A 26,324-nucleotide genomic window follows, 5' to 3' on the forward strand; every position below is an offset into this window, starting at 1 on the left:
TTACAAATATTTTTGCCAAATATGTATTTCTTTATATATATATTATTTTAAAGGAAAAAAAGAAAAGCAAATTGAGGGTCAATCTATGTTTCTTGAATGGGAATCAGCCACTCTTGCTGTAGATTGTCTGATATTGCAAAAGATTTTTAAAAATTTAACAAAAAAGAATCAGACAACAATGCACTGACCTTTTTATTTACACCAAATTAATTTGGATGTTAAATATAAAATACAGCTTAACTATAAACTCTGTATTTTTTTCCACTTAAGGACTGCTATTCAAAGCTAGATAATATAAATCGGGTTTTTTATGTGTGTACTGTATGTATATACTGTATAATACAGGCACTCTAATTTATATTTAAAATGGGATAAATATTTGGCTTAATTTATAAAATGACATTTTCTTTATCTGTAATTTAACAAGTGGCTCCTGAAATATCAGGATTATTATTAATTAAACACTAAATTATGATGTATTATACTATATGTACTGTACACATCATTTGTTTTGTCCATGTTTTAGAGTATTTTATCACTTATTTTATTTATTATTGGGAAATATTTGTTCATTGCATTCATAGATAAAAGCTTTCTCTGGTGATTTTTAAAAACTTAATAGCTAAGTGTTGATGATGTGCAACCTTATTGATCAGAACAGTAGTGATTACCTGATTTTAATTTACCTGAAGAAGTTTGCACCTCATTCTGTTGCTAGATGAGCGTCACTCAGAAACATCTTCAGCAAAGTATAAAATTGGTGTAATTCTGGGACGAATGAAGTAAGTTCTTGCTCGGCATTCTTAATTATAGCAAGTTAGAACAGAAATTTGATGGCAAAAAATGTAACATTGTTTTTAATAAATTTTTAATACAAGGACATTTACATGTGGGAAAAAAGTTTACAAAGTATTTCCACTTCAATGCTGTGTATATGTGTTGTACAAGAAAACCTATTTGTATATGTACACACACATATGTATATACAGTATATAAAAAATTAAATGTGCACATTTAGGATATTTTCCTATTGAAATTAAAATTAGTAATCGGAAATCAATATTTGGGAATTTCTTTTCTCATGTATATTTAGATGCTTGACTTTGGGTTCTTTTGTTTGTAAAATAAAATCTAAGAGGGCTGTACCACTGAATTCCCAAATGTCATCTAACATGTATATGGGATAAGGTAAATATAAGTGCACATATAAATTAATTATATTACAAATCTTTTAATGTTCATTTACATTAGATGGGTGTTAGAAATTATATGTTAACAATTACACTCAGTTGTTCTTAACTAAATGGCTCTCCTGCACTAGCATATATGCCAGAAAACACTTTTGATTGTCATAGACTAAGAAAAGCAAACAAGAATTTACATCGAAGAACAATCACATTGTGTATAACTTGTTATATGACAATTATGGAGTCTTGTTAAAAATTCTTTTAAAACCCAACAAAATACAGTTTTTATTTTGAAATACAACTGCTGTTCTGGAGAATGTACTTTATTAATTTTTCTTTCTTGAACTCTTTTTAAGAATTATAAACTGTTCATTGAATGGCAGCATTTACCTTAATTCTTCAGGTGCTACTGGATTTTGAATTAGAGTGTCATGTTGTGAAATTATGACTTTGACATAAAAAGGTTTTATAAGTATATCCCTGTCTGGAAGTTGGTTATTGGGGCCTCTTTCTCATAACTCTACTCCAGAATTTTCCAATAATTTCATTCTTCCATCTAGAATTCCTTGATCCCAGGCCACAAAATTCATCAAATGAAGCTAATGGGCACCAGTTTCATGATGGAACAATGTGGGCTTATTCAGAATCAAGTGGCTTTTGTTGCTTAATGACCATTTTAATATAAGCAAGCTGAAAGCTAGACAAATAAAGCACCTATTTAATTGGTCCTGTTTGAAAGATACTCAGATGTAAATTATGGATAATAATGATCAATAATATGATAGTACTTTTGGGAAATCAGTGCCAGTTACATGAACAGAAGATCTTATTTCACTTATAAAAGAGACTGCAATCCAGGAGATCCCACCCAATCATCTCCTGTACTGGAGCAATTTTTTGGGGTACCATAAAAAGTTTCTTCTTTCACAACAAATGGAGATTCTCCCCCTAAAAAAAACTGCTTCCACTTTTTAAATTGTTTTGTTTTTAAAACTAGTACACAAAGCAAATAGAAAATATTTAAATTAGTTGTGGCTAGTTCCACATATTACATGAAGAGCTGTTTGCATGATCAGCTAGCCCCAGTAGGATTATAGATCCCAAATGATCATTGACCATTTTGCGAGGCCAAGAACATAGTTGTGTCTTCTGTCTACCACCAGCCCACCCAAAAACAACTTCCACCCATCTTTATCTGCTATATCCGAAGTAGTGTTCTATAAGTAGGGCCTTCCAAGTGATGCTGCCCAGTTCACCTACTGTACTTTATTCCATTGTAGGCAAATCCCTCTACATCAACTGGTTACTGGGTGCTATGACAGGAATCGTTCAGTCACTGGCGTTCCCAGTCATTTTTTCCCACTGGTGAAATAATTAAACAGTAATAATAATAATAATAATAATAATAATAATGATGATGATGATGATGATGATGATGTTGGAAGGGACCTTGGAGGTCATCGAGTCCAACCCCCTGCTCAGGCAGGAAACCCTACACCATTTCGGACAGATGGCTGTCCAGTCTCTTCTTAAAAACTTCCAGTGTTGGAGCATTCACCGCCTTTGGAGGCAGGTTGTTCCATTGGTTAATTGTTCTGTCAGGAAGTTTCTCCTTAGTTCTAGGTTGCTTCTCTCCTTGATTAGTTTCCATCCAAATTGAAACAAATTCTGACACTTCCCTGTATTGGCTATAGCAGGAAAAAAATGTAGAATGTGGTGTTTGTTGTTTTCATGGGACATGGAGGGGTAGCAAAATGGAATTTATTAGTGAAGATCTACAGTAAATGGAAATAAAATCCAAGCAACAGGCTGTCACTGGGACCAAACTGGAAGAATTGAATCTAGAAAGGTATTTCTTAAACTGATTTCATTTCCTCTATGTACGAAAGTCAAGAACTTTAAGGCTGAAGTATGGCTGTTATCTAATTTGATAAGATTTCAGTTTAACATTGCATGATCTGCCAACAGATTTGGAACTGCAAAGAGGTATTGGAATCTATTAAGAACTATGATGATGCAGTGGTTAGAATGCAGTATTGCAAGCAAACTCTGCTCACAGCCAGGAATTCAATGCTGACCTGCTCAAGGTTGATTCAGCCTTCCATCCTTCTAAGGTCAATAAAATGAGGACCCAGATTCTTGGGGGCAACATGCTGACACTGTAAACCGCTCAGAGAATGCTGTAAAGTGTTAGGGAGCAGTATATAAGTCTAAGTGCTATTGCTAATTATTCCCCCCCCCAGCAATGTGACAACATCTACCCATGACAGAAACTGTATTCAAATAAATATCTTTTATTTAAGGAAATGAAGGAGCAACTCTTAAGCACCAAAACTTGAAGTATGTTGTTACATTGCATGTTTAAGAGACAGTCATTCAGGACTTTCAGTACAGGTTTGAATTTTGAAGCCATGATAGTAGAAAACATGAAGGACAAAGCAAAACAACATAATTACTGAAAGACTGCACTAAAAGAAAAATAAGCAAAAAGAAATAGTTTAAACTTTTAAAATTTTCAAAATATTGCTAAGAATGCTCATTTAGTTTATGTATGTTATTTAATACTTTAGAATACTGAGCATTATAAAAGTATTGCAAAGGTTTGCAGGAATATGCTTTTTTTAAAGAAATGTCCATTAATAGTGTCCATTAAATACAGCTGTGTTAAGTACTGCAGTGTGATTTAAATTTTACACTAAATCAATGAATAGTAATTTTTATTTTAGCTTAAAAGTGAAATGTACCATATTTTCTAGTACTTACCTATGCAATTTTGTTGACAGCCTTTTGCATTTCAGTAAAATATTAACACAGCTGTGATATTGGCAACTCAAAACAATAATTGATAATTAAATAGAAAAACACAAATATAAGAGGCAAGTAAAATGTGTTATTGGGAAACCCATCTGGACATCACTGGTACTTTTAATAGGTGTAAGCAAAGGCTATAGATGAAATTAGATAAGGAATAAATTACACATACTCGATTTAACAAGCGTTCACCCATCTGTTGTTTGACTAGAGGGAAAAAAGCATTCAGAAATCTGTACTATTTTCCCTGGAAGAAAGTGTAAGTATAGCAGGAGAATAATTTAAATCAGGAAAATTGAATGTTAGGATAGGAAGAAATATATCAGACAATTCTATCTGGTGATATCTGTGGCTATCTTTATTTTTTTTTAAAAATGGAATGACTCAGTTCTTGTTCTCAAAATGCCCTGTTTTGGTTTACTTTCAAGAACACACATGATGCATGATATCTGAAAGTTGAGTCATGACAACTGGGCTTTTCATTTTTTGTTTGAAACATTTCCCTGCTTATTGAAGTAGCTTCTTCAAACTTAGCAAGTTGGGACCCACCTAAGAGAAACATTTAAAAGCAAAGTCTCTTAACACTTCTCTGCCTATGCACCTAATGAACCTATTCAGAAATGAAACCACCCTGGAGGATATATATGAGGTCCAACTAACCAACTTGCTTAGACTGAAGTAACTATTTGGATAAGCAGCAAAACGTTTCAAACAAAAAAAGAAAAGTCCTGTTCCCATGACTCAATTTCGACACAACTCTACCTGGATGTCAAATTTTTTATCAATGATGTATAATGGTAATTCCTAAAGCATGACTATATAGGCAAACAAGTTTTGATTATTCTTTGTACAAAGTTTTTGCAAAATTCTAGGGTTTTGGAAAAAACCACAACCAAACTAGCACCTCAGGAACAAAGACTTTATCTTAGTGGCCTCTTAAATTTACTATTATTTTACTTGTATAGAAAGCATGGGACTCACACATATAATCTAAAATAGACTAGCTGGGATTGAGATTGGGGGAAGTATTTGCGCATGCTTGAGTCAGCGTGGAAAATGATAACTTATATATAAGATAGATCTCTTTACCAATAAAGGATGGAAATGAGAGAGACAAATTAGAAAGGGGAAATAATTTTCTGCTTCTAAAGTGATATCAGAGGCAATGTGTAAATGTTACAGAATAAAATCATAAGTATTAAAATTTGCAGTTGATATGACAAATAAATGAATAAATGAGCAATACCCAATAAACACAAACTGCTTGTCTCACTACCATAATTTTACAGTGAAAAATAAACAGTATAAGGACACATTCATAAAAGGGATTGCCTTCATGATTCTGAACTCACGTGAAAGTCTGCATTAATATAGCACAATTAAGTAGTAGATTTCATTATCACACTCCCCTTGGGGTTATACAGTTCCCAAATGAGAGCAGGGATATAACAGAGCTACAAAAAATAAAAGAATCAAAAGAAAATTCCAAATTTAGGAAGTGCATATTCCCTCAGAAAAGATGAGAATAGCATATATTTCTGAAACTACTAAATTGCTCAAAGAGCCTGTTCATTCAATTACAATGCTGTAATTCATGTATACTGTATTCAAGACAAGATCAGGCTGCCTCTTGAACAGAGATTATAGTAGGATATTTTAAATGAACTTAGTATCCAATCACTGTTAGCATACTGGCCCAGAAATGAAAATAGATATAGAAGTGGATGTTTGTGGCAGTGACCAAATGGCTCATCAGAGACTGCTAAATTCACAAATGACAATTTAATATTAATTTATTTTAATAAAATATATGTCTAAAGTAAATTTGGTGGCTTTTGGGTGTTCTTTATCGGGAGATGATAGCCTCAGTTGGACAGCACAAGAAAAATATTTTCTGGTGTTTTTCCTTATAAACAATCAAAGTCCAGTTTAAATGCTTCTACTTTTAGTGTATATCCTGTCAAAATGGGAGGACATTATGATACAAACCTTAAGCAATTGTAGCCAAGATCCTGAAATTGGTCTAGATCAAATAAATTGTCCAATAGACTATCAAATGAACTATAGCTAATAAGAAATCTCCTTGCAGCCACATCATCCTAACATAATATAGCAAATTATATACTAAATTGTAAGTTAGTGCACTATGATCAAACTAGATCTTGACACATTATTTCTTCAAAAAAATATATATATGGTGAAGTACTGGAGATTCTTTATTGCCAGTTACAACAATATAATTGCCCAATGTTGAGTCTCAGTATGAAACAAACACACCAAACTCAGTTTTATTTCCTCACTTTGATTTAAGAAGGTAGAACCAGTTTGCCACTAAGTCTATTTCCTTTACACTTAAGTGTTGGAAAATACATTGTTTTCTCACCTTAGGTATGAGACTAGGGTAAGGAATTTCCTGAAATAGGCCTTTGGCTTTTTTGTTTTTGTAATTAGAGTATGAAAATTGAAAAATAAATTTCTGGCACAAGGCATTTATAAGCCATTATAGATTTTAAAGGGCCCAATAAAAATGGGCTTTTATTTGCTTCTATTTCTGAAGCACTATTTAGGAGTCCCACATAATTGTCTTAAACAACACATAGGGTTGTGCAAAATATTAGGAAATAATTTTACAAAAGTTACATGCGAAATGTCCATATAGCTCCAATCCATGAATTATGTAAGATTTTCTTCAGCAACTACATGTTTGTTTCATTCAAAACAACATTAGCTACATTTATAGGATAAAAGCAACTAGTGCTTTATTTTTCCAGCTATTAATGTAATAACTGAAAAAAATGAGTATTTTTCTGCCGAAGAATAGTTTTAATTCTAAATACAATGAAAATCTGACTGCCCAGGACTATATCAAAGGGTTAATTTGCTTCAATTATCATCGATTGACCAAGAAGCCTACATTCAATCCAAATATTTCTTGCCGTATGTGTTTCTATGAAAAACTGCTGTTGCTTGATTAGTGTCATTCCTAGTAAAAATAAGGTGCTTTTAACTGCTGCAAGAAGTTTCCCTAGTATGGCTTTGGAATGTTACACATTCTGCTTCATCCTTTAAAATCATTATGATTACCTTCAGTACCAGGATTATAAAGCATAACAATTAAAATAAATTACGCTCACAAATCCATACAGTTTAAGTTACAATTCACTCTTTAAAGGCAATGTAAATAAAATAAAATATTGACAATTATGAAAGTTTCCTCTTCCTCACAGGGCACCATTACAAAAATGTACCAATACTATGAAAAGCTATAACTGCCTAAAATGAAGCTCAAGAGCAAAGACTTCCTAGGGTGAAATACATATGCTTCCTATATCCCTGCAAAATGCAAGTTAGTGCCATTAAACTTGTTTCTGTGATTACAATTTTTAAGGTATAAGTTGCAGTTTTGAAAAGTTCTGCAAGGAAAAGATTGAAATTAGAAACAAAGGTATATATGCTAAATGACAGAACATGTAAATAATAAAACCCCAAGCAATTAATACAATCATAATTCTTTTAACCATTGTATAGGAGATAAACCAATTTTGTGAGTACTACTGTTCCCCTTCATCTTAAATAATTTTTCAAATGGAAATATTTAAATGACTTGGGCCTCTATCATATTTTTCCAAATGATATTACTTATTACTTGGCATTTACCGTCCCTTTTTGTCAGCTTTATTTGTACATACGCAGATAATTTACTGATATATAAGTTATAGATTAAAAAACTAACTTAAATTTGTCATTCATTAGCAATAGGAAATAAGAGTTGCATGGCAGCGTGCAACATTAGAATACTGGAATTCATCATTCAAACAATCTTTACTAAGCTCTTTTCTTAAATGCCTACATACTTTATAAGTTTATTTTGAGAAATATGCAGACTTGAGCACTATGACTTTTTAGCCTGCCACAACTTTTATATACAATGGGCTTTAAGCAATAAACTTAAGAATTACTTCTAGTCAGAAAACTTTGACTAAGATAACAGCACATGGTGTTGATCAATAAACTACTGCTACTGTACTCTTAACTGACAACTGAACCAATCTTCTCATCCTAACAGGTTATGAACATTTGTACTCTAAAGGGAAAACTCTAGAAATGAGATCAACTATTGTACAGCAGCCAGTGTATATGTTCCTACAAACAAGCCATTTTTATACTCACGCCATTTTCATATTCTTGCAATAATTAAACTATTATATTTTTTAAAAACACTCATGCACTTTTCAAGGCAAAAATCTTAACTATAAAAGCCTGAGAGCTTCATATACTTCTCCCATAAATTCAAAATCTGTGGTTGCAAAATAATGCAAAGATTTCTGTATCTTTGCACAGACAGTCTGGTAATCGATTGGTAAGGGCCTAGGGACATGTTGCTTGAAACTTCTGCTGCAAATGATTACACAAAGTTTAGCATGATCCACATATCACCTTCATTGTAGAAGTTCATGTTTTGTGCTGTGGCTAAATATTCAAACACAGTATATTTATTGTGGACACAATTAACCATCAGCGCAGTACGGACATTATGGGGTTTCCTAAACTTTACACAGTTACATTTTGCAGTTATGAATTATTGCCACAGAACCCTGCATTATCTGGGATTACAACTATGAATAACGTATTACAGCATGTTCAGTTTTTCAATGAAACAAATATCTGACGCTAATATAACCAATATTATTTTTCTGCCAAACTATTTAGCGTTCCTATGTTAATCGAACTCATACTATTTTAAGCTTTCCTTTAGAAGACAATATTTTAATTTATATAAGGCAATAAATATCTGAAGAAATACACCTGCCAAGTATAGAATAGCAGATATCGCTTTAAAAGTATCCAATTTTGTCATTAATAGACAAGGGAACTGCAAGTAAGAATCAGCTGTGCTGGGTTACGATTCATAACATATTTAAATGTTTTATGTTTTTTCCAACTATTTGTTAAAAGAAGGGCAAAATAGTTCCAAAAAGTAAGTAAAATTACTATATGCACTCCTACCAATATGCAATCTCATAAAATATCTTTGCTACAGGACAACAGATTAGTATAGTAAATAATTTTAACATGATTTTTCCTAAGTTAAGGGATCTTATCCTTTTTCAAGCATATAGTACACTTTAACAGAAGGACCTGGCCAAACTCAAAATTCTCCTGAATTGAGTTTTGATCAGTTTTAACAGGACAAGACTAGCCTTGATGCAGGAATAATGTTTAGTATTCTGACAATATAAAATGAGCTGCCTGCAGCTATTAGTCATGCTGTTTAGGAATACATTTCTTAAAGTATTCACTATATTAAAGGCTTGGTCTCCTTTAGACGATTATCCTGGAGTTAAAAAGAAATTATTTACAATAAAGTAGGGCATTACATAATTCAAATATATTTCTAACAATGAATGGGAATAATAAAAATGGAAGGGGGAGGAAAATGATTATAATTTTACAACTTAGAAGTAAAATCTCATTTCAATTTTGCATTCTCCTTAAATAAAAGTTCCTTATCAAAGAACAGTTAAACAAATAGATAAAAATAATTTTAAGTGTTCTCATTATAAAATATTGCTTCTATAAATAAAATGTATAACTTTATTATAACTCAGCCCTGCAATTAAAATGTTACTATTTGTAAGAGAACAAACACTAATTTAAAAATACAAGATGTATACAGTATCCATGGCCTTCTAAGGGTTTTGCTATGTATCATTTTAGAATGCAGTAGACTGTAAACAAATTTTTAAATACATGAATTTCATTCTTAGAGCATTTTCCATTAAACATGTAACCATTTTTCAATTTCAAACTAATTTGTAGTTTGAATTATTAGTAGTTAAAATGCATTTTCCTTTCAAATCTACCTCCTATGCGAAATGAATTCCTCTTGGTGTAACAAGAAATTAATGTCAATGTAGCAGTACTTTTTCTTCAACACTGATATCGTCAATGGAGTCAGACTTCATACTTGTTCTAGTAAATTATGCTGGGAAGAAGCTTGGTTGCAAAAGCTGCTGACATGTTTCACACATACTGTATGTAAAAAGTGAAGAATCAGAAAATATTTTGAAAGGTTCTTTCTCTTCAGAATTATGCAAAATGTGCACTTAAATAAAGCAGCCTTTGGTCCAACTGAAATCTTCTACTATGAATTTAAAAAATGTATTCATGCACATATCAAATAATTTCTCAGAATAAAGTTCTCCTAAGGTGATGACCAAACTGTTGATTATGAATGTTCAGAAGTGAAACAAATATCTTATTCATTGGAATCCTTGGACCTGTTAAAACAAAAACACAGAAATTTGAAAAACTGCTTGCAAACTAGTCTTCGAACTACATTAAAATTGGCTACCAGTGAAAGCATTTATCCTTTCTTCCCTTCTTAATCAATCAGCTTTGTTTTGTAGAACATCTTACTGCCATTTTTTTAAAAAAAATGTGCTAATGAAAAATGGCTTGTGTCATAGAATTAAAGACACACAACTGAACAATGTGCCAATCTGAATGCTGGTTTCTAATTAAAAATATAGTTAAACTGTTCTAAAGAAAGAGAAAATGGGAGCAAAATATATAGTACATAAAATTTCAGGAATGCCAATTTCAAATAAAATCCAAATTCAGTCTCATTCCTTAAGCTTAGAGAAACACTAAATAGGGGCCCATGGATGGTTAATTTCATGACAAAGAAGTGCAAGATGATTAAGAACCTCTGAAAAATAAGATACCAAAAAGACAACTGCAAACCACTCTAATGAGCAAATCACAGACACTTTAGGATAAACTACTATGGATGCGTAGGCAGCTTTCAACTGAAGCAGTGTCACCTCATAAGACATTGAAAGCATGCCTTCTCTGTCGTTATGCCTCCCTTATGGAACTTCTTCCTCTTGGAAATTAGGATCACCCTGACTTTGTTGGCTTTCTGGAAAATGATGAAAACCAAGGTTTTCTCCTGGGGATAGGATGTTAGAGTAGCCGAAGATATGTGTTTGCTATGAAAGTAGCACAATTTTTTATAAGGGCCTCAATTTATTTTTTAAAATTAATTTTAATTGCATGTAGGTGTTTTATCTCTATTTGCCAGCCAAAGTTCAATTGGTGATTGTATACATTTGTTTAATGATTAAAATAAGACTTTGGAAATATAATTACCATTCTAGCAAGGAAAGAATTGGGCAGCTTAGAGAGCTTTCAATTAAATTGAGAGTTTAAAACGATATATACAGATAGTCCTTGAGATATGACTGATCACTTAACAGCCATTTGAAGTTGCGATAGACTCCCCAAAAGCTACCTACGACGCCATTTTGAAGTTACGGCTGCTGCAGACATTCACCTGTATGACCAACCGCACCCTCCCCCATCCCATCCTGCCAGGCCACTGCACTCCTTGGACCAACTCCCCACACGCCCGTCATCCAACATCCTTATCTAGACCTCATGTTGGGGAAGGAGGTCAGGCCACACATCCCTGTGCCACGTGACTACCTCCCAGAAACAGTGGCATTTTCACTGCACCGGCAATTCCTTGTGGGTACACCAAAATGTCAGTCACTTCCATGAGGCTGCCACACACAGCCCAGGAACAAACTACTCCGTTTTGCTGCAATGCTATCTGCACCGTGCGCACACTGAGTTAAGGCAGCAAAATGGAGCAGTCTGTCCTTGAGCTACATGGCAGCTGCACCACAAGGAATTGTGCGGTGAAAATGTGTACTGAAAATGATGGCCACTTCCAGAAGGCAGCCATTCAGGCCTCTTCCCCATCCTGAGGCCTGAAGATCTTCAAAAGGTAAATGAGGAGGAAGGTCTGGGACCTGGTGGGGTCAGAATCAGGCCTAAGGCCTGTAGGCATTTGGTGGGAGGATAAAATGGTCTGTGGGGACCTGGGGGTGAGGAAAAGCCCTACAGGAACCCAAGGGATGGGAAGCGGAATATGGGGTGTCTCAGAAAGTGGGAAGGCCTTGGGAGGTCCAGGATCGTGGGCCTGGACTAGACCTCCAAGGACCTCCTTGATCATTGAAGCACCTCATGGTTTGTTTAATGACCTACACATTCATTTAATGGCCTCTTTAGGGACAATGGGGTGAAGGTTGTTAAGCAAAGCTGTCTCAAGTGGCTCCAGTACGGTTGTATCTTGAGGACCACCTGTATAGGAAATAGAAAATGGGTATAATTGCTATCTGCATATTAACTAATATCTGCAGAAACAAAAGTAGATGACAAGTGCAAAAGACACTTGAGCTTTCAAAGAAGATAAAAATATAAAAAGGGTTCCAGGGTTCCTTTAACACAAAAGGAAGGAGGAAAAAAGATAAAAAAGGAAGGGGTAGGCTTATTGTGGCAAGGTAATTACAGGTAATAGGGTGAAGGCTTTAGGTTTCTCCCCCAAAGAATACTGTGTTTAGAAAGATTTAAACAGAAGAATTGAGAGACAGAACTGGGAAGTCAAGATAACTGAAGAGATAATCAGAGAACAACTAGTTACTATGAACAAGTTTCCAACACCATACCAATTACATCTGACAGTCTTAAAACATCTCACAGAGCATCATCTTAGATATTCTTTCTGTAATCTTTGACAAATCATGGAGGATGGGTATTAGTATCAGAGGACTGGGGAAGAATAACTGTTGTTTCTTTTTCCGTAAACGGGGAAAAGGAAGACCCAGATAACTATGGACCAATCAGACTGCTCCAAATATTACATCCAGGTCCAGTCACTGTATTTTAAGGAGGTTACTGATAAACTGGAGTACAGATAATCCTCAATTTATGACTACAATTGAGTCCCAAATTTCTGTTGCTAAGTGAGACAAATTTTAAGTAAATTTTGCCCCATTTTATGCCTTTTTGCTACAGTTGTTAAGTGAATCACTGCGGCTAAGTTAGTAATGTAGTTATTAAGTGAAACTGGCTTCCCCATTAACTTTGCTTGTCAGAAGGTCACAAAAGGTGATCACATGGCTCTAGGACACTGCAACCATTATAAATATAAGTCAGTTGCAAAGCATTTGAATTATGATCACGTGACCATGGGGATGCCACAACAGTCGTTAAGTGTGAAAAATGGTCATAAGTCACTTTTTTCAGTGCCGTTGTAACTTTGAATGGTTACTAAGTTGAGGACTACCTGTATGTCCAGCAGAGCAACAAGATGATTACAGGCCTAGAAGGAAAAACTTATGGGGCAGAGTTGGAGTATATTTAGCCTGGAGGAGACAACACTGCAGAGAGACATAATAGCTTTCTTCAAGTATTTGAAGGATTAAAGTGAGACAGAATTGTTCAGAGCAATTACAGAAGATAGGACAAGAAACAATGAATTTAAATAGAAAATGTTCTGTAGAACAGGCAAAATGGTGGTGAAAATGCTATTGTGATATAGGAATGGACAAGTGATATCTGAGATCATGTCCAACCATTACATTCTAATAAATCATTCAATACTCTTTCAATTTATGTCAGGAACCCCAGTACTGGGCTTGTACAACTATACAACAAGTACTTATGACACAATCAAAGAAATATTATGGAGTCTATGAAATCTATGAACTCTGACTTGTACTGATGATGTTATATAGTTGGATAATAAAATGTCTGCAAGCAAAAAGCCAAGTTCAGACAACACAAAGTATTCCACAGTTCAACTTGAACTATGCATTTTCTCTTCTGTTCAAAGGAACATGATCATGCTAAGGGCATCCCCAATGAGCAAATATCTTCACAGGGGGAGTTATGAACATAATCTTGACTTTTTTTTAAAAAAAAATATCCTGCAAATTTCCCTGACAACAATAACTGACCACCAGTCAGAAGTAGTTCCAGACCTCGTGATCCCACAAAATTTATGACACCCAACTTAAATTATTCCTAATTCAGCTGTGATATATTTAAAACTGCAACAAAATCATTTTATTTTATACCATTTTGGAATGTTAAACTTGGAGCTCTGTTTTTCTTACTGGCAACAACTCTTGCCTTCCAAATCACTGAAGGAAAAAAAATATTCTTCCCTTCTCCTGCCCTCCAAAGCTTCTTTTTAGAATATAATTTCTTGAGAACTTATGTTTCAAGTAGTCTCTAGGGGAAAAAATCAACTAATAATCTGATACTTTGCAGAAGAGACATATAGACAAAACATTTGTCAATTACACCTCTGCTCACTCTGAAATATTTTCCATAAGAGAAAGTCTGGAAAGATCTACAATTCAAAACATCTGAGGCAGTTCAAAACATTTGAGACTGTATTTTCCATTTTGGCATCACAACAAATAATGGGTCTAGGACAATTTGCACTGGCAACATTTTGGTGCCCACTTTCAGAGAGCAGGACTAACGAGACTTTGGCTCCCACTTTAAAATACCACAAGGTGCCAAGGAAGGGATTCAAAATCCAATCTACCTCACATCAAGACGCTACTTTAACTCTTTCTCTCTTGGCCACTCTAGGTATCCTGGTGATCCTGTTTCACGCTCCTTTCTGGTCACTCTCTACTTCCTGATATGGTCCACATCATACTTTTTTCCTCCCCGACTGGGAACTGTAAAGATGTCACTGTCTCTGAATCCAGGTTTGCTTGCACATTTAAGCACGAAGGGCACTTAACATTTTATTTTTCCCCAAACTGAACCATTTTAGTTTCTTGCACCATACAATCTGTTTTTATTTTTTTAGCAAGCCCTTCCTTTCCTGGGACGAATGAGGCACATGCGAAGTCTCCTGGGAAGGGAGAAGTTGCCTGCACATGTTCTGCCCGTGGGGCCGTCGAAGCTCTGGTTGCGGATAGGACTCACGTTCTTCTTTTGGCGGGACAAGGGCCGATGGATATCAGCAGGGCTGGAGTCCTCCCTCAGCTGGGATGTGGCTACAAATGCAGCCTGGTTGCGGTGGGAGCAACCGCTGGCTGGGACGCTACTACTGTTGCCGCTGCTGCTGGGAGGGGGGGCTGTGCCAGACGCCCACCCCATCTGGCCACCGGGTTCCAGCCCAAGGTTCCAACTGACAAACCCAACCAAGCAAACACCTTTGAGACTTTCCAATCTCTTAATGTAAAACTTTATTGAGCACATCCTTTTGGTCCAGTTGAAAGCAAAACCAGCTCTGGCAAGACTCAGGCCAAACCTCCTATAGTAAAAGGAAAGCACTTCCCTTCCCATCCATGGAAAGATCATGTTGCCCAATTAGGAACAATTATACTGTTATGAGAAATTGTCTCTTAGTCGAGCCAGACACCTGGCAATTGACCTTGCTTCTCATGGTCTTCTTTTCTTATCTTTGAAGTCTGCATTCCAATTCCCCCTCCTCCCCTCAAGCTCATTGGCAAGCTAAGAAGCAATAATTGTTGCAACAGCAAAGCGAACTTCAAGCTTGACAGGGCATTTAAGTATCCAGCACAGCGAAATGCCTGGAGATAAATGTCCCTCAGTGAATCGGCTGGGAGAAGGGGGTGGGGCAGGAGAGCCATTGGACCATTGCCGGGGAAGGAGTACCAGTAGAGAGGCTGGCAAGCATAAACACCAATGGTAGGTTGGCTGCAGTGGGGGGCCAGTGGAGAAATGGGTGCGAAAATGTGGCTGGAGCAAATTGTTCCATTCAAAAAAATAATCAATGATACTTAATGTGAAAAGTTTTTTGGCTGCAAAATGTTGACACAGTCCTTTTGGCTTCAAAGCCCCAGAGGCTTTTAATAGGAATAGAAGGGAACTTTTGCAGGCAGGTAACTTCTCACAGCAACCATTTTGAGATTTGAGGTTTCTTCACAGTGGGACAGAAAAATGCACAATATATGCACGATCACGGTCGTGGGGAGTGAGTGGTTTTTGTTCCTCCAGGAGGGGTATTGGAACTTAACTGCCAGTTTTTTCATTCTCCTATCTGTCAACTTAAGTATTTGAGATAACCAGAAATAAAACTAACAAGGATTTGCTTCAAGATAGCTTTGACAGACTGGGGGGGTGAAAAAAATGGCAGCATTAAAGTGCAATAAATTCTCATAACTAAAATATATATTTTTATGAAATAACAAAGGCAAAAACTTGTTGCAGAAACTTTGCAATCAATAACTTCTCCATCTTATAAGGGGAAAATCCTTATAAACTTCATGGTGACATGGAAGCAAACAAATTAAATGAATAAATCTATTATTGGAATCCACCTACTGCCCTGCCAGTCCCTGTATTAGTTATTATAGAAGTCACGATTTCCCAATGTCCAAAAAGACCTTGAAGTTTGAAGGTCTTGTGCAGGAGATAATGACAGAAGCAGCTCTGGACAGAGGCAGGCTTCGATAGAGTCCTTTATTGCTCTGCTAATTCCATAATAAATGGCCCTACAATGGCTGGTAAAGCTCCACCCCAAACTTCCTTGAAGGCAGCCATTCACAGTCCCAGTGAATTCGTAAAGGCAGATAGGAAGTCTAAAAACAAGTCCAGAGGGCTATGTCTGTAAGTCATACACAAGTCCACAAGGCAAAGGCACAGGCAGAAACATGATTCAAAGCAGAGTTTTCCAAGGCCAGGAAAGTGCATGCCAAAGCAAAATAATTGTTCCTGACAAAGATGCCCTCCCCCAGCCTCTGCTTAAGTCAACCCAAGCCAGGTGTTCCGTATGAGGAGGGGCAGGGTGACCTTCTCGCGAGCAGCCTCACAGACCTCCATTGAGCTTGTCTCCCCTCCGTTTTCCATGCCCTCGGATTGAGTGGGGGAAACAGTTGTTCCTCATCAGAGGGGATCTGCTGCCTCTCATCACCACTGCCCATCAGCAGCCGATCCTTCCTTGTGTTTGAGAGGGCAGGCATCTCCCTGTCTGGTTGACCACCTCCCCCAATGCCTGAGGGGTCTGGGACAGCATCGTCGTCAGTCCCTTGCCTCCCCAAACAGTCCAGGGGAGACCTGCCATTCCCGTCAGCTGGTCCCGGTTCCAATTTCTCCTCCGAACCGGATCTGATGGGGCCATGACACATCATCACTTGACACTAAGAGGCAAATTTTAGGCATAACATTTTAGGCATAAAATTTTAGGTATAGTGCCAGGGTTAAGGCATTTGATATAGATTACGGTGACCCACATTTAACTATGGAGCTCACTGGATGACGTTGAGCACATTCACTCTTGACCCAATCTGTCTTTTATCAGGCTGAAAGGAGGTGAGATGTTCTGAATTCTCAATAATACATGATAAAATAACAGACCATTAATTCTGTCAACACATGAAAATGGTTATTGAAAAAGAAAGCACTTGTAACCCAGTTATTTTTGCAAGTGCATAAGTCCTTGTTTTAATTTCTTCTTAAAGAATATTGGCAAAAGACTAAAAATAGCAAACTTAGAATAGTCATTTGGAATAAGATTATTACAAGAAGTCAATGATCATGTGCAGTAGATATGCATAGGAGGCATAGGAAGAAGCCACAACTGAACAGCAATATATCTGGTCCGCATGTCAAATCTTCAGATTCAATTTGTGGCATCTCTAGTTAAATGGGTTTGATGTATCGGAACTGGGAAAAATATCCTTGAGTTGTTATCTATTGGAATCCAGCATCTTTAGCATTTCTGACCCAGATACGGAGCCACTTAATATGCTTAGCTACTGCAGACAGATGAGACCAACACTTGTATCTATAAACTGCTCATTTAATATATAAATTATTCTGCAGTAAAATTTATATTGAAAAAAAAAATACAGTAATTGTATGTTCACTAGGTTACATTATTAAATGAAAGCTCTCTTAACTGAAAAACATGCTTTAAAGACCTCAGACATGACCTTCATTTTATTAAATTTACCAGTAATTAGCTACTAGCATGCCAATTCATTTATTAATTTGATAAGGCCATCTTTGTCAAATTGGTAACAACCATGACAGCAAGTTGAATGTAAAACTAACATAGCAAATGTTTGAATTCACTTTACAATCCAGAAATCAGATTAAGATTTAATGCCCTATTTCAGTGTGACTGAACCTTCCGCTACATGAATCTGATAAAGTTAAATTGTAACTTAGAAAAATGTATGTCTTTTAATAAAGTTTGTACATCTGAAAATTCATCACCAAACCTTTTTGGCTGGCATAGGCTACATGGCTTTCCTCCTATGTTTAATATGTTTATAAGTTCTAATAGAAGATAATATATGTAGCTCAGAGTTGAATTGTGGAAACTTGGTGCTTTCAAAGTTTGATTATTTGCTTGTAGATGTTTCATCACCCAACTAGGTAATGTGTTAGGTGGCGAGGAAGCATTGGCTGGAGGGAACCAAAGATGACTTTTTTCCACAGTGGCCCCTGCTCTATAGAACATTGGACATTAGAATGGCCTACAACCTTTCATAAGGGCCTATAAATCTATCTGTGTTTCCATGCCCGGGGTGCTGATGTTAAGAGCCCCATTTCCTGGTTGTATTGCTAACTGGCCAAGTATCTTGCTTCTATGTATATTTAATCTCGATGATTTTAAGAATCTAGAAAAAGTGCAGAGAAGAGCAACAAAGATGATTAGGGGATTGGAGGTTAAAACATATAAAGAACGGTTACAGGAACTGGGCATGATTAGTCTAGTGAAGAGAAGGACAAGGGGAGACATGATAGCAATGTTCCAATATTTGAGGGGTTGTCACAGAGAGGAGGGGATCAACCTATTTTCCAAAGCACCTGAAGGCCAGAAAAAGGAATAACAGATGGAAACTGATCAAGGAGACATTCAACCTAGAAATAAGGAGAAATTTTGTGACAGCGAGAACAATCAACCAGTTTGCCTTCAGATGTTGAGGGAGTTTCATCGCTGGAAGCTTTCAAGAAAAGACTAGACTGCCATTTGTCCAAAAAAGGTGTAGGGTCTCCTGCTTGGGTGGGGGGTTGGACTAGATGACCTACAAGATCCCTTCCAACTCTGTTATTCTAATTCTAATGTTTAAAAAAGTTTTTAGTAATTTTAATTGTAATATTTTTAAAACTGCAAGCTGCCCAGAATCATTGACTGAGATGGGTGGCTATAGAATAAACAAACAAACAAACAAACAAACAAACAATCAGTGTGAGTGAATGTGGAGTTTGTTCATATATACAATAGCTTGCCTTGCCAGTTTTGGTGAAGATGTGGTTTTCTTCTTACTTGAATTTGAAAAATTATTAGCTTGTAGCAATTGTATTATTGGGTATAAGAGCATTTTAGTCTAATAACTTAAGAAATTAAGAAAATAAAAAATAAGAAAATGTAAACAAGAAAATGTTTACATTGTTTGTTAGTCTTAAGGCATTTTGTCTCCTATGGAAGAAAGCTTACATTAATTCTTGTAAAGGCTGCATCATCTAAGAGTCTACTACTATATACTTATGGAAAAATTACCCTTAATTTTCCCAGTCTGTGCATGGTAGATTCTCTTCCTCATCTTCAGACTCTGGTGATGCCTCCTTAATCCGTCGTAGTGCTTCATGGATGCTGCGAGTTAAAGGATCATCATCAGGTAAAATTGTGAATGATTCTCTCATAATGTCCTTTTGAACCTTCTTCAGTTTCACGCCTTTTCTGATCTGTGCCAAGATGTTATTGCTGTCATCTTCATCGGGAAATGGGGGTAGATTTCTCTGTTCAACCTTCCTCAGATGGAAGCTGCCACGTTTCAGGGAAGCCAAAACCTCATCCATTGGTGAACTCACTATAGAAAATAGTAAAACTTACTAAATATAAATTTACATACTACAAAAGTTCTAACTTTATCTTGTGTGCAGTATTCAGATCCAAAGTGAGAAAGGTGCTTATAAAAGTGTGCAGTATTCAGATCCAAAATGAGAAAAGTGCTTCAAATCTAATGTGGGTGCACTTGCTGTACTTTTTGAATTTACTTAAAGCCACATATCCTCTTGGGCTTGCACAACAGCTACAACATAATCTTAGGAAAATCTATGTTTGAATTAAGTAAGAGGTTGACAATAGCGCAGATCACCTAAATGACCTACATAAATAGGATAAACAATCTTATTTATGGCACATTAAATAGTTTCCAGCAAGATAACTTTAATATAAGTTTAATATAACTTTTTCTTCATAGAAAGCAAAAATAAAACAAAAAAAAATAGATCTGAAACAAAATTCACTTATCCCTTCTTTGTATGCAGATTTTTGTAAAGTAATTGTTTCCTATTATTAACAAAACAAAGGAAACTGCTTAGATCATAGAAGATAGGGAAGATTTTTAAAAAAAATTAATAAACCTCTGCTAATCATTTCTTGGATACAGTATGTCTACTTTTTGAGGTTGCAGTTTTTTAAAAATCCTGAAACAAGTATCCTTAATCAACCTACCTGTGAGGGAGAGGCAACAATGGAAAGAGATATATTTAAATTATAAATTGATATAAACCTGATGTTGTAACTTTGGTTGGTGGAAACAATACTAATACAGTTGGAATCATGCTGTGATTAAGAAAAAGATTCACATGGTAGTAATGCAGTATTCCCAACTAGGAAATTCATAATTGATTATTGATCTTCCCCCACCCTCCCATAAACATTCAAGTTATATTTCAAATGCTTTTGAAAGGTATCCTTTGTTTCAAATATATGGGCCTAGGCAGATATTGTTTATGGTATACAATCTCAAAGTTTTATTTAGTGTGACAAGCTAATGATTTGAAACCTGGCTATTATGTTTGATTATTAGCCAAGCAATAGTAAACAAGCACTGATTTTACTTTTTACATAACCCCATTCAAAATAAATCAGAAATTACCTCTTCTTCTTTGCAATCCTTCTATATCACCAGTTTTCTTCAATTTTTTCTTGGCACTGACTAATTCACTGCTATCAAAAAAATGAGCTGATGGTGCAATAGTGATCAACGGGGCTGGCTTCTCTGCACTGCTTTGTTTAACAGGACTAGTGCTTTTTTCAGAACACTGAGTAGATTCTTCCTTAGTGGGCAGAGGTGGTGGTGGTGGTGGTGGTAGAGGAGGAGGAAATGGTGCCTCACTGATTGTATTGGAATGAAATTCATTACTAACGAGAGCTGGAAGAGAATCAGTTTGAGAAAATTCAGACATAACACTACTAGGAGATCGAAATAGATCTTCAAATTGTCCTAAACTTCTAGACTCCTGTTTTTGTAAAGGCTGGATTACTTTTTCTTGCTCCACATTATCTGTCTGTGTAGTTACTGGTGAAGATGGGGGATGATCTAGACAAGATACTGAAGTGGCTGTACTTTTTCTTCTCGCATGAGCCAGCCGAAGTCTAGTTGATTTGAGAATTACCTGCCCAGGATAGCGCTTAGAAAGTAAGAAAGAAAGAAAAAAGAATTTAAATTGTAGAATTTTACACTTCTATAGCCCAATATGTAAACTTCCTTTTTAAAAAGTTACAGTAAGAAGTCACTTACATATTTCATAAACTTAAATAAAACAAAATATGAAAGAAAAACAATATTGAAATCCCATTTTCCATAGAGGTGGAATGTAGAAAGTTTAGAAAGCTGTCATAATAATTTATTTTCATCTGAAGAAGAAAATTCATTCAAAGTAAATTTTCTATTTCTGCACCATTGATGTATTGTGCAGAACATTACATGAACATTTTAATTCCTCCATATTTTTTCAACAATCTTACTGATATATACACTGATTACTGGTAACCCAACAGTCAGCAAGAACTATATCAAAAATCATCATAAAGAAAAAAAGATAACAAATATGTGAAACTAAGCTTTAAATTTTCCTATTTTAAAATTGATTTTTAAAAAATCATAGAAGTTTTTTCTTTTTAAACAAAATTTTCAGTCCTTTATAGATCTGAAAGGCTATATAATGTGCTTAACTAAATTGAAAAATCTATTTAGAAGATTCAAGAATAATTACTCTTTCTGAGTTGAAATTAAAACGATTTTAATATAGTAATCTTCTTTATTAATTTCCTGTGATAATTTAATATAATTTAATTTAACATAATTTAACAACCAATCCACACATTCTGTGTATTGATGATAGGGAGTTCTGGCAAATTCAGACTTCAGAGGGTAAGTTCAAATTGTTATTTAATAATTTGTTTAATAAAATTTATTATTTAAACTACTATATGAAAATTCAAGTGAAATCAATCTTTTCCAATTACCTGTTTAAATGTTCGAAGTCTGTCCAATGTTTTCTGTCGTTCTTGACTAACCCATGAGTTTTTTCTTTCTACCTCATCTTGCAACCGCTCCCTTTTCTGAGGATAAAAACAAAATGAAAAATAGAAGAGGAACAGAAATTTGGGAGAAAAGAATAATATCCTTACATTATTACTTTCTTCTCCAGAGGACAATATAGTGTAGTCCTTAATGGAACTACATCTACATGTAAGCACTGGGGTATCCCAAGGTTCTGTCTTAGGCCCAGTACTCTTCAATATCCCAGAAGATAGCCTCAAGATCCAGAAGGATCTTGACAGACTTGAACACTGGGCCCTATCTAATAAAATCAAATTTAGTGGTGAGAAAAGTAAGGTTTTACACTTAGGCAAGAAAAATCAAATGTACAGCTGTAGAATAGGGGGAATCTGGTTCAATAGCAGTAACTGCGAGCGGGATCTTGGAGACCTAGTGGTCAATCACTTAAATATGAGCCAGCAGTGTGCTGCAACCAATACAATTCTAGGCTACATTAACAAAGGGATAGAATCAAGATCACATGAAGTGCTAATACCACTTTATAATGCCTTGGTGAGACCACACTTGAAATACTGCATCCAGTTTTAGTCACCACAATATAAAAAAGATGTTGAGACTTGGAAAAGGTGCAGAGAGCAACAAAGATGATTAGAGAGCTGGAAGCTAAAATATATGAAGAATGGTTATAGGGTATGTCTAGCCTAGTGGAAAGGAGGATCAGGAGTGACATGATAGCTATATTCCAATATTTGAGGGGCTGCTACAAAGAATGGATGGAAACTAATTATGGAGAAAACCAACCTAGAACTAAAGAGAAATTTCTTGACAGTGAGAACAGTTAACCAGTACCAACTTGCCTTCAGAAGCTGTAGTGCTTCATCATTGGAGGTTTTAAATAAGAGATGGGACAGTCATTTGTCCAGAATAGTATAGGGTCTCCTGCTTGTGCAGGGGGTAGGACTAGAACACTTCCAAGGTCCCTCCCAACTATGTTATTCTGTTCTGTTCTGAAATGATCACTGAAACAAAGGTTGCTAAACTTTAATATCAAAAAGCAAATATGAAAGACATCATAAATAGTTTTTTATGCCAAAAAATGATGTGTATGTATATGCATGTATGTATGTATGTATGTATGTATATATACATACGTATGTATGTATGTATGTATGTATGTATGTATGTATGTATATGCATATACATATTTAAAAGTAAAACATGCCTTAACATTTCAGAATGTAAAAGTGTTAAGATATATCAGCAGCAGCAGTAGCAGCATTTTAGCCATTGTCTATCCACTGCAGGATGAAGGCCTCTTCTGCATGTTTTCAACCTATATGATCCTGAGCTTTCTTTTGCCAACTGGGCCCGCAATACTTGTTGATGTCGTTGATCCATCTTGCTTTAGTTCTCTTTCGTGGATGCTTTTTATCACATGGGATTCATTCTATGATTGCCTTGGTCCACCTGCCATCAGCTCTTCTTGCTATGTGACCAGCTCATTTCCATTTCAATTCTTTTTCTCTCTTGATGATATCATATACTTTCATTTATTCTCAATCCATGTGCAGTCTTTCTACCGTGTCTTATAATGCCGAGCATGTATCTTTCCATGGCTCTTTGTGCCACTCATAGCTTTTGTATTGATTGTGAGGTGAGTATCCATGTTTCACTGGCGTATGTCAGAGCAGGTAGCACACATTGATTGAAAACTTTTCTCTTCAGGCATAGGGGGGAGTTGTTTTTGAAAATTATGCTTAGCTTGTCGAATGCCTGCCAACCACATTATCATGCCATTCAATTTCCTTTATTGTATCATTTTCCACTGAGATCTGTTGGCCAAGGTATATGTAGTGGTCTGCTAGTCTAGTTCTTCTCCAAATATAATTTTTTTTCTTTAGTGAATTTATTACACATAATCTGGTTCTTTTTTAGGTTTACTTTTAAGCCAAATGGTTCTCCTGTCTCGTGCAGTTCTTGTATGTGTCTTTGTAGTTCTCCTGGTCTTGTGAGAAGAAAACAGCATTATCTGCAAATCATAAGTGATTTAAATAGTTGCCATTGTTTTTTATTCCAACTTTTGCCCATCCTTTTTGTGAAATACTTCTTCAAGGAAGGCTGAGAAAAGGAAAGGTGATACTGTATCACCTTGTCGTATACCTCATTCTATGTTGATTTCCACTTTAAGATAATTAAGGCAAATTGTCACTATTGTTTTTTCATATATTGATTGTAGTAAGTTTATACAAGCAGTGTATATGTCTTGACTGAGCAATGCATTAATTACTGCTTGCTGGAATACTGAGTCAAACGCCTTTTTGTAGTCAATGGAAGCCATGCACAGAGGCATGATGTACTTGTTGTGCCTTTCAATGACTTGCTGAACAATCTGGATGTGATCCATTGTGCTGTAGCCGCTTCTGAACCCTGCTTGCTCCTTTGACTGTCAAAAAGAGCATATGAAAATAATAAAGACATGATGAAAAATAAAAATAAAGAGTGATAAGCTGTTAGAGGAGAACAGCGATTTTTGAGATTAATCTGTCAAATCGCTTTGATCTATTGCAAGATTTGAAGAGATGAACATTACGGATCAAACTGAACAAATAGTCAAAAACTTCCTTGAATCTGCTACATCTATAGCACCACCGAAAAAACACTTGGTACAGTCAAAAATCTCTGATGAGATTTTTATTGATTTAATGAAAAAAATGACGGAAAATGAATATCAGAAGTTTCACTAATAAACTGAAGTATGTTGAACTTTGCAAGACCATAAGAAAAGGTATCCAAGAAGGAACATGTCAGTTTAACGTGAAGCTTGTTAAAAAGGCAATTGAAGAAAACAAAGGGATTAATAGAGCAAAATGCAAGCTTATAAATACAAGAAAGAAAGTTTTTGCATTAAAACATGAAGATGGCTCTGTGTGCAGAACAAAACAGGAAATGTTAGAAATAATTGGAAAATTCTATTCAGAGCTATACAAAGTTCAAGATCACTCAAAAATAACAACACCCACGAAAAAGGAAATGCTAGATATCCTAATGGAGGAAGGATCAAGTGCCATAAAATCAATGAAAAATAGCAAATCTTCAGGAAATGGCTCTATTATGATTGAAATGCTGAAAGCTGGTGGTCACAGTTTACACAAGATACTAGCAAAACTATACCCGAGATGCCTCAGAAAAGAAAAAATATCCGATGAATGGAAAAATGCTGAAGTTATTCTTTTACACAAGAATGGGGTCCAAGATGATTTAAAGAACTATCGCCCAATAAGCCTTCTTTCAGTTAAGATATATAGGAATATGAAAAGCATGCTGCTCTATATCAAGCTTATTTTTCATTCTCATTGCAGTTTTAAGGTTTATACTAGTTTAAACAGATACGCAAATATTGCATATGTATATATGTTTTCTTCTATCCCAAAAATTGGTGATTATTGGCCTATTTGGCCCTATAATAACATGAAATACTAATTGTATTGGTAGCTGCTCAGAAGTATTTTTAATAATAAATTGCTGCCATCCCACTCAAAAATTCTAGAAAAGTAGCCATGTTAGTCTTTTGCACTAAAAAATCCTCAGAAAATATTACTATATCTTTAACCAAGTTAAAAATGAACATGCATCTGATAAATCGATACGCTGGACTAGATCCACAAAAGGTAATGGGATTCTTTAAAAAAAGGATTAATCTTTAAAGTATAACTATCATAGGATTCTGGTGTTTTTTTTTCATTCTTGTCTCTTAATATATAGTTAGGCACTAAAACTCTACAGATTATTTAGAATCCAATAACTGAGAATTTTTTAGTACTGAATGCTTTCTGGACTATTTCTTAGTCACGTCTGTAGTCATTTCCAAAATAATCTTGCAAATAGCTTAATTCCACAGTCAGGTTCTTTGCGGCCTTTGACCCGGCGCAGATCTCAACTGGCTCCCTGGTTCACCGAGGAGCTGAGAGAGATGAAGCGCCGAAAAAGACGCCTAGAGAGCAGTTGGAGGGCTAGCCGAACCGAATCCGATTGAACACAGGCAAGGATGCAGGTTAGATCCTACCTAGTGGCGATGAGGGTGGCGAGGTCTAATTACTACTCCACCCTCATTGCGTCATCAGATAATCGCCCGGCCACCCTTTTCAGAGTGACCCGCTCTCTCCTTCAGTTGAGGGGGGGG

The 26,324-nt window shown here is 35.6% G+C and overlaps 1 protein-coding gene across 1 annotated transcript in view; it reads right to left on the minus strand.

The window, feature by feature from the left end:
• Positions 1-10,254: 10,254 nt before the first annotated feature.
• The window catches only part of JMY (junction mediating and regulatory protein, p53 cofactor), a 29,593-nt gene continuing 13,523 nt past the window's right edge, over positions 10,255-26,324 (minus strand). Inside the window, exons 7-10 of the mRNA XM_029284230.1 lie at positions 22,108-22,203; positions 20,735-21,269; positions 19,351-19,660; positions 10,255-10,279 (exon numbers count right to left, since the gene is read on the minus strand). Coding sequence (XP_029140063.1) covers positions 19,353-19,660; positions 20,735-21,269; positions 22,108-22,203 — 939 coding nt within the window. The 3' untranslated portion in view covers positions 10,255-10,279; positions 19,351-19,352. The remainder of the gene's footprint in view (positions 10,280-19,350; positions 19,661-20,734; positions 21,270-22,107; positions 22,204-26,324) is intronic.

The sequence above is a fragment of the Protobothrops mucrosquamatus genome, unplaced genomic scaffold, assembly GCF_001527695.2.
Source record: "Protobothrops mucrosquamatus isolate PMUCROS unplaced genomic scaffold, P.Mucros_1.0 scaffold450, whole genome shotgun sequence".
Lineage (NCBI taxonomy): Eukaryota > Metazoa > Chordata > Lepidosauria > Squamata > Viperidae > Protobothrops > Protobothrops mucrosquamatus.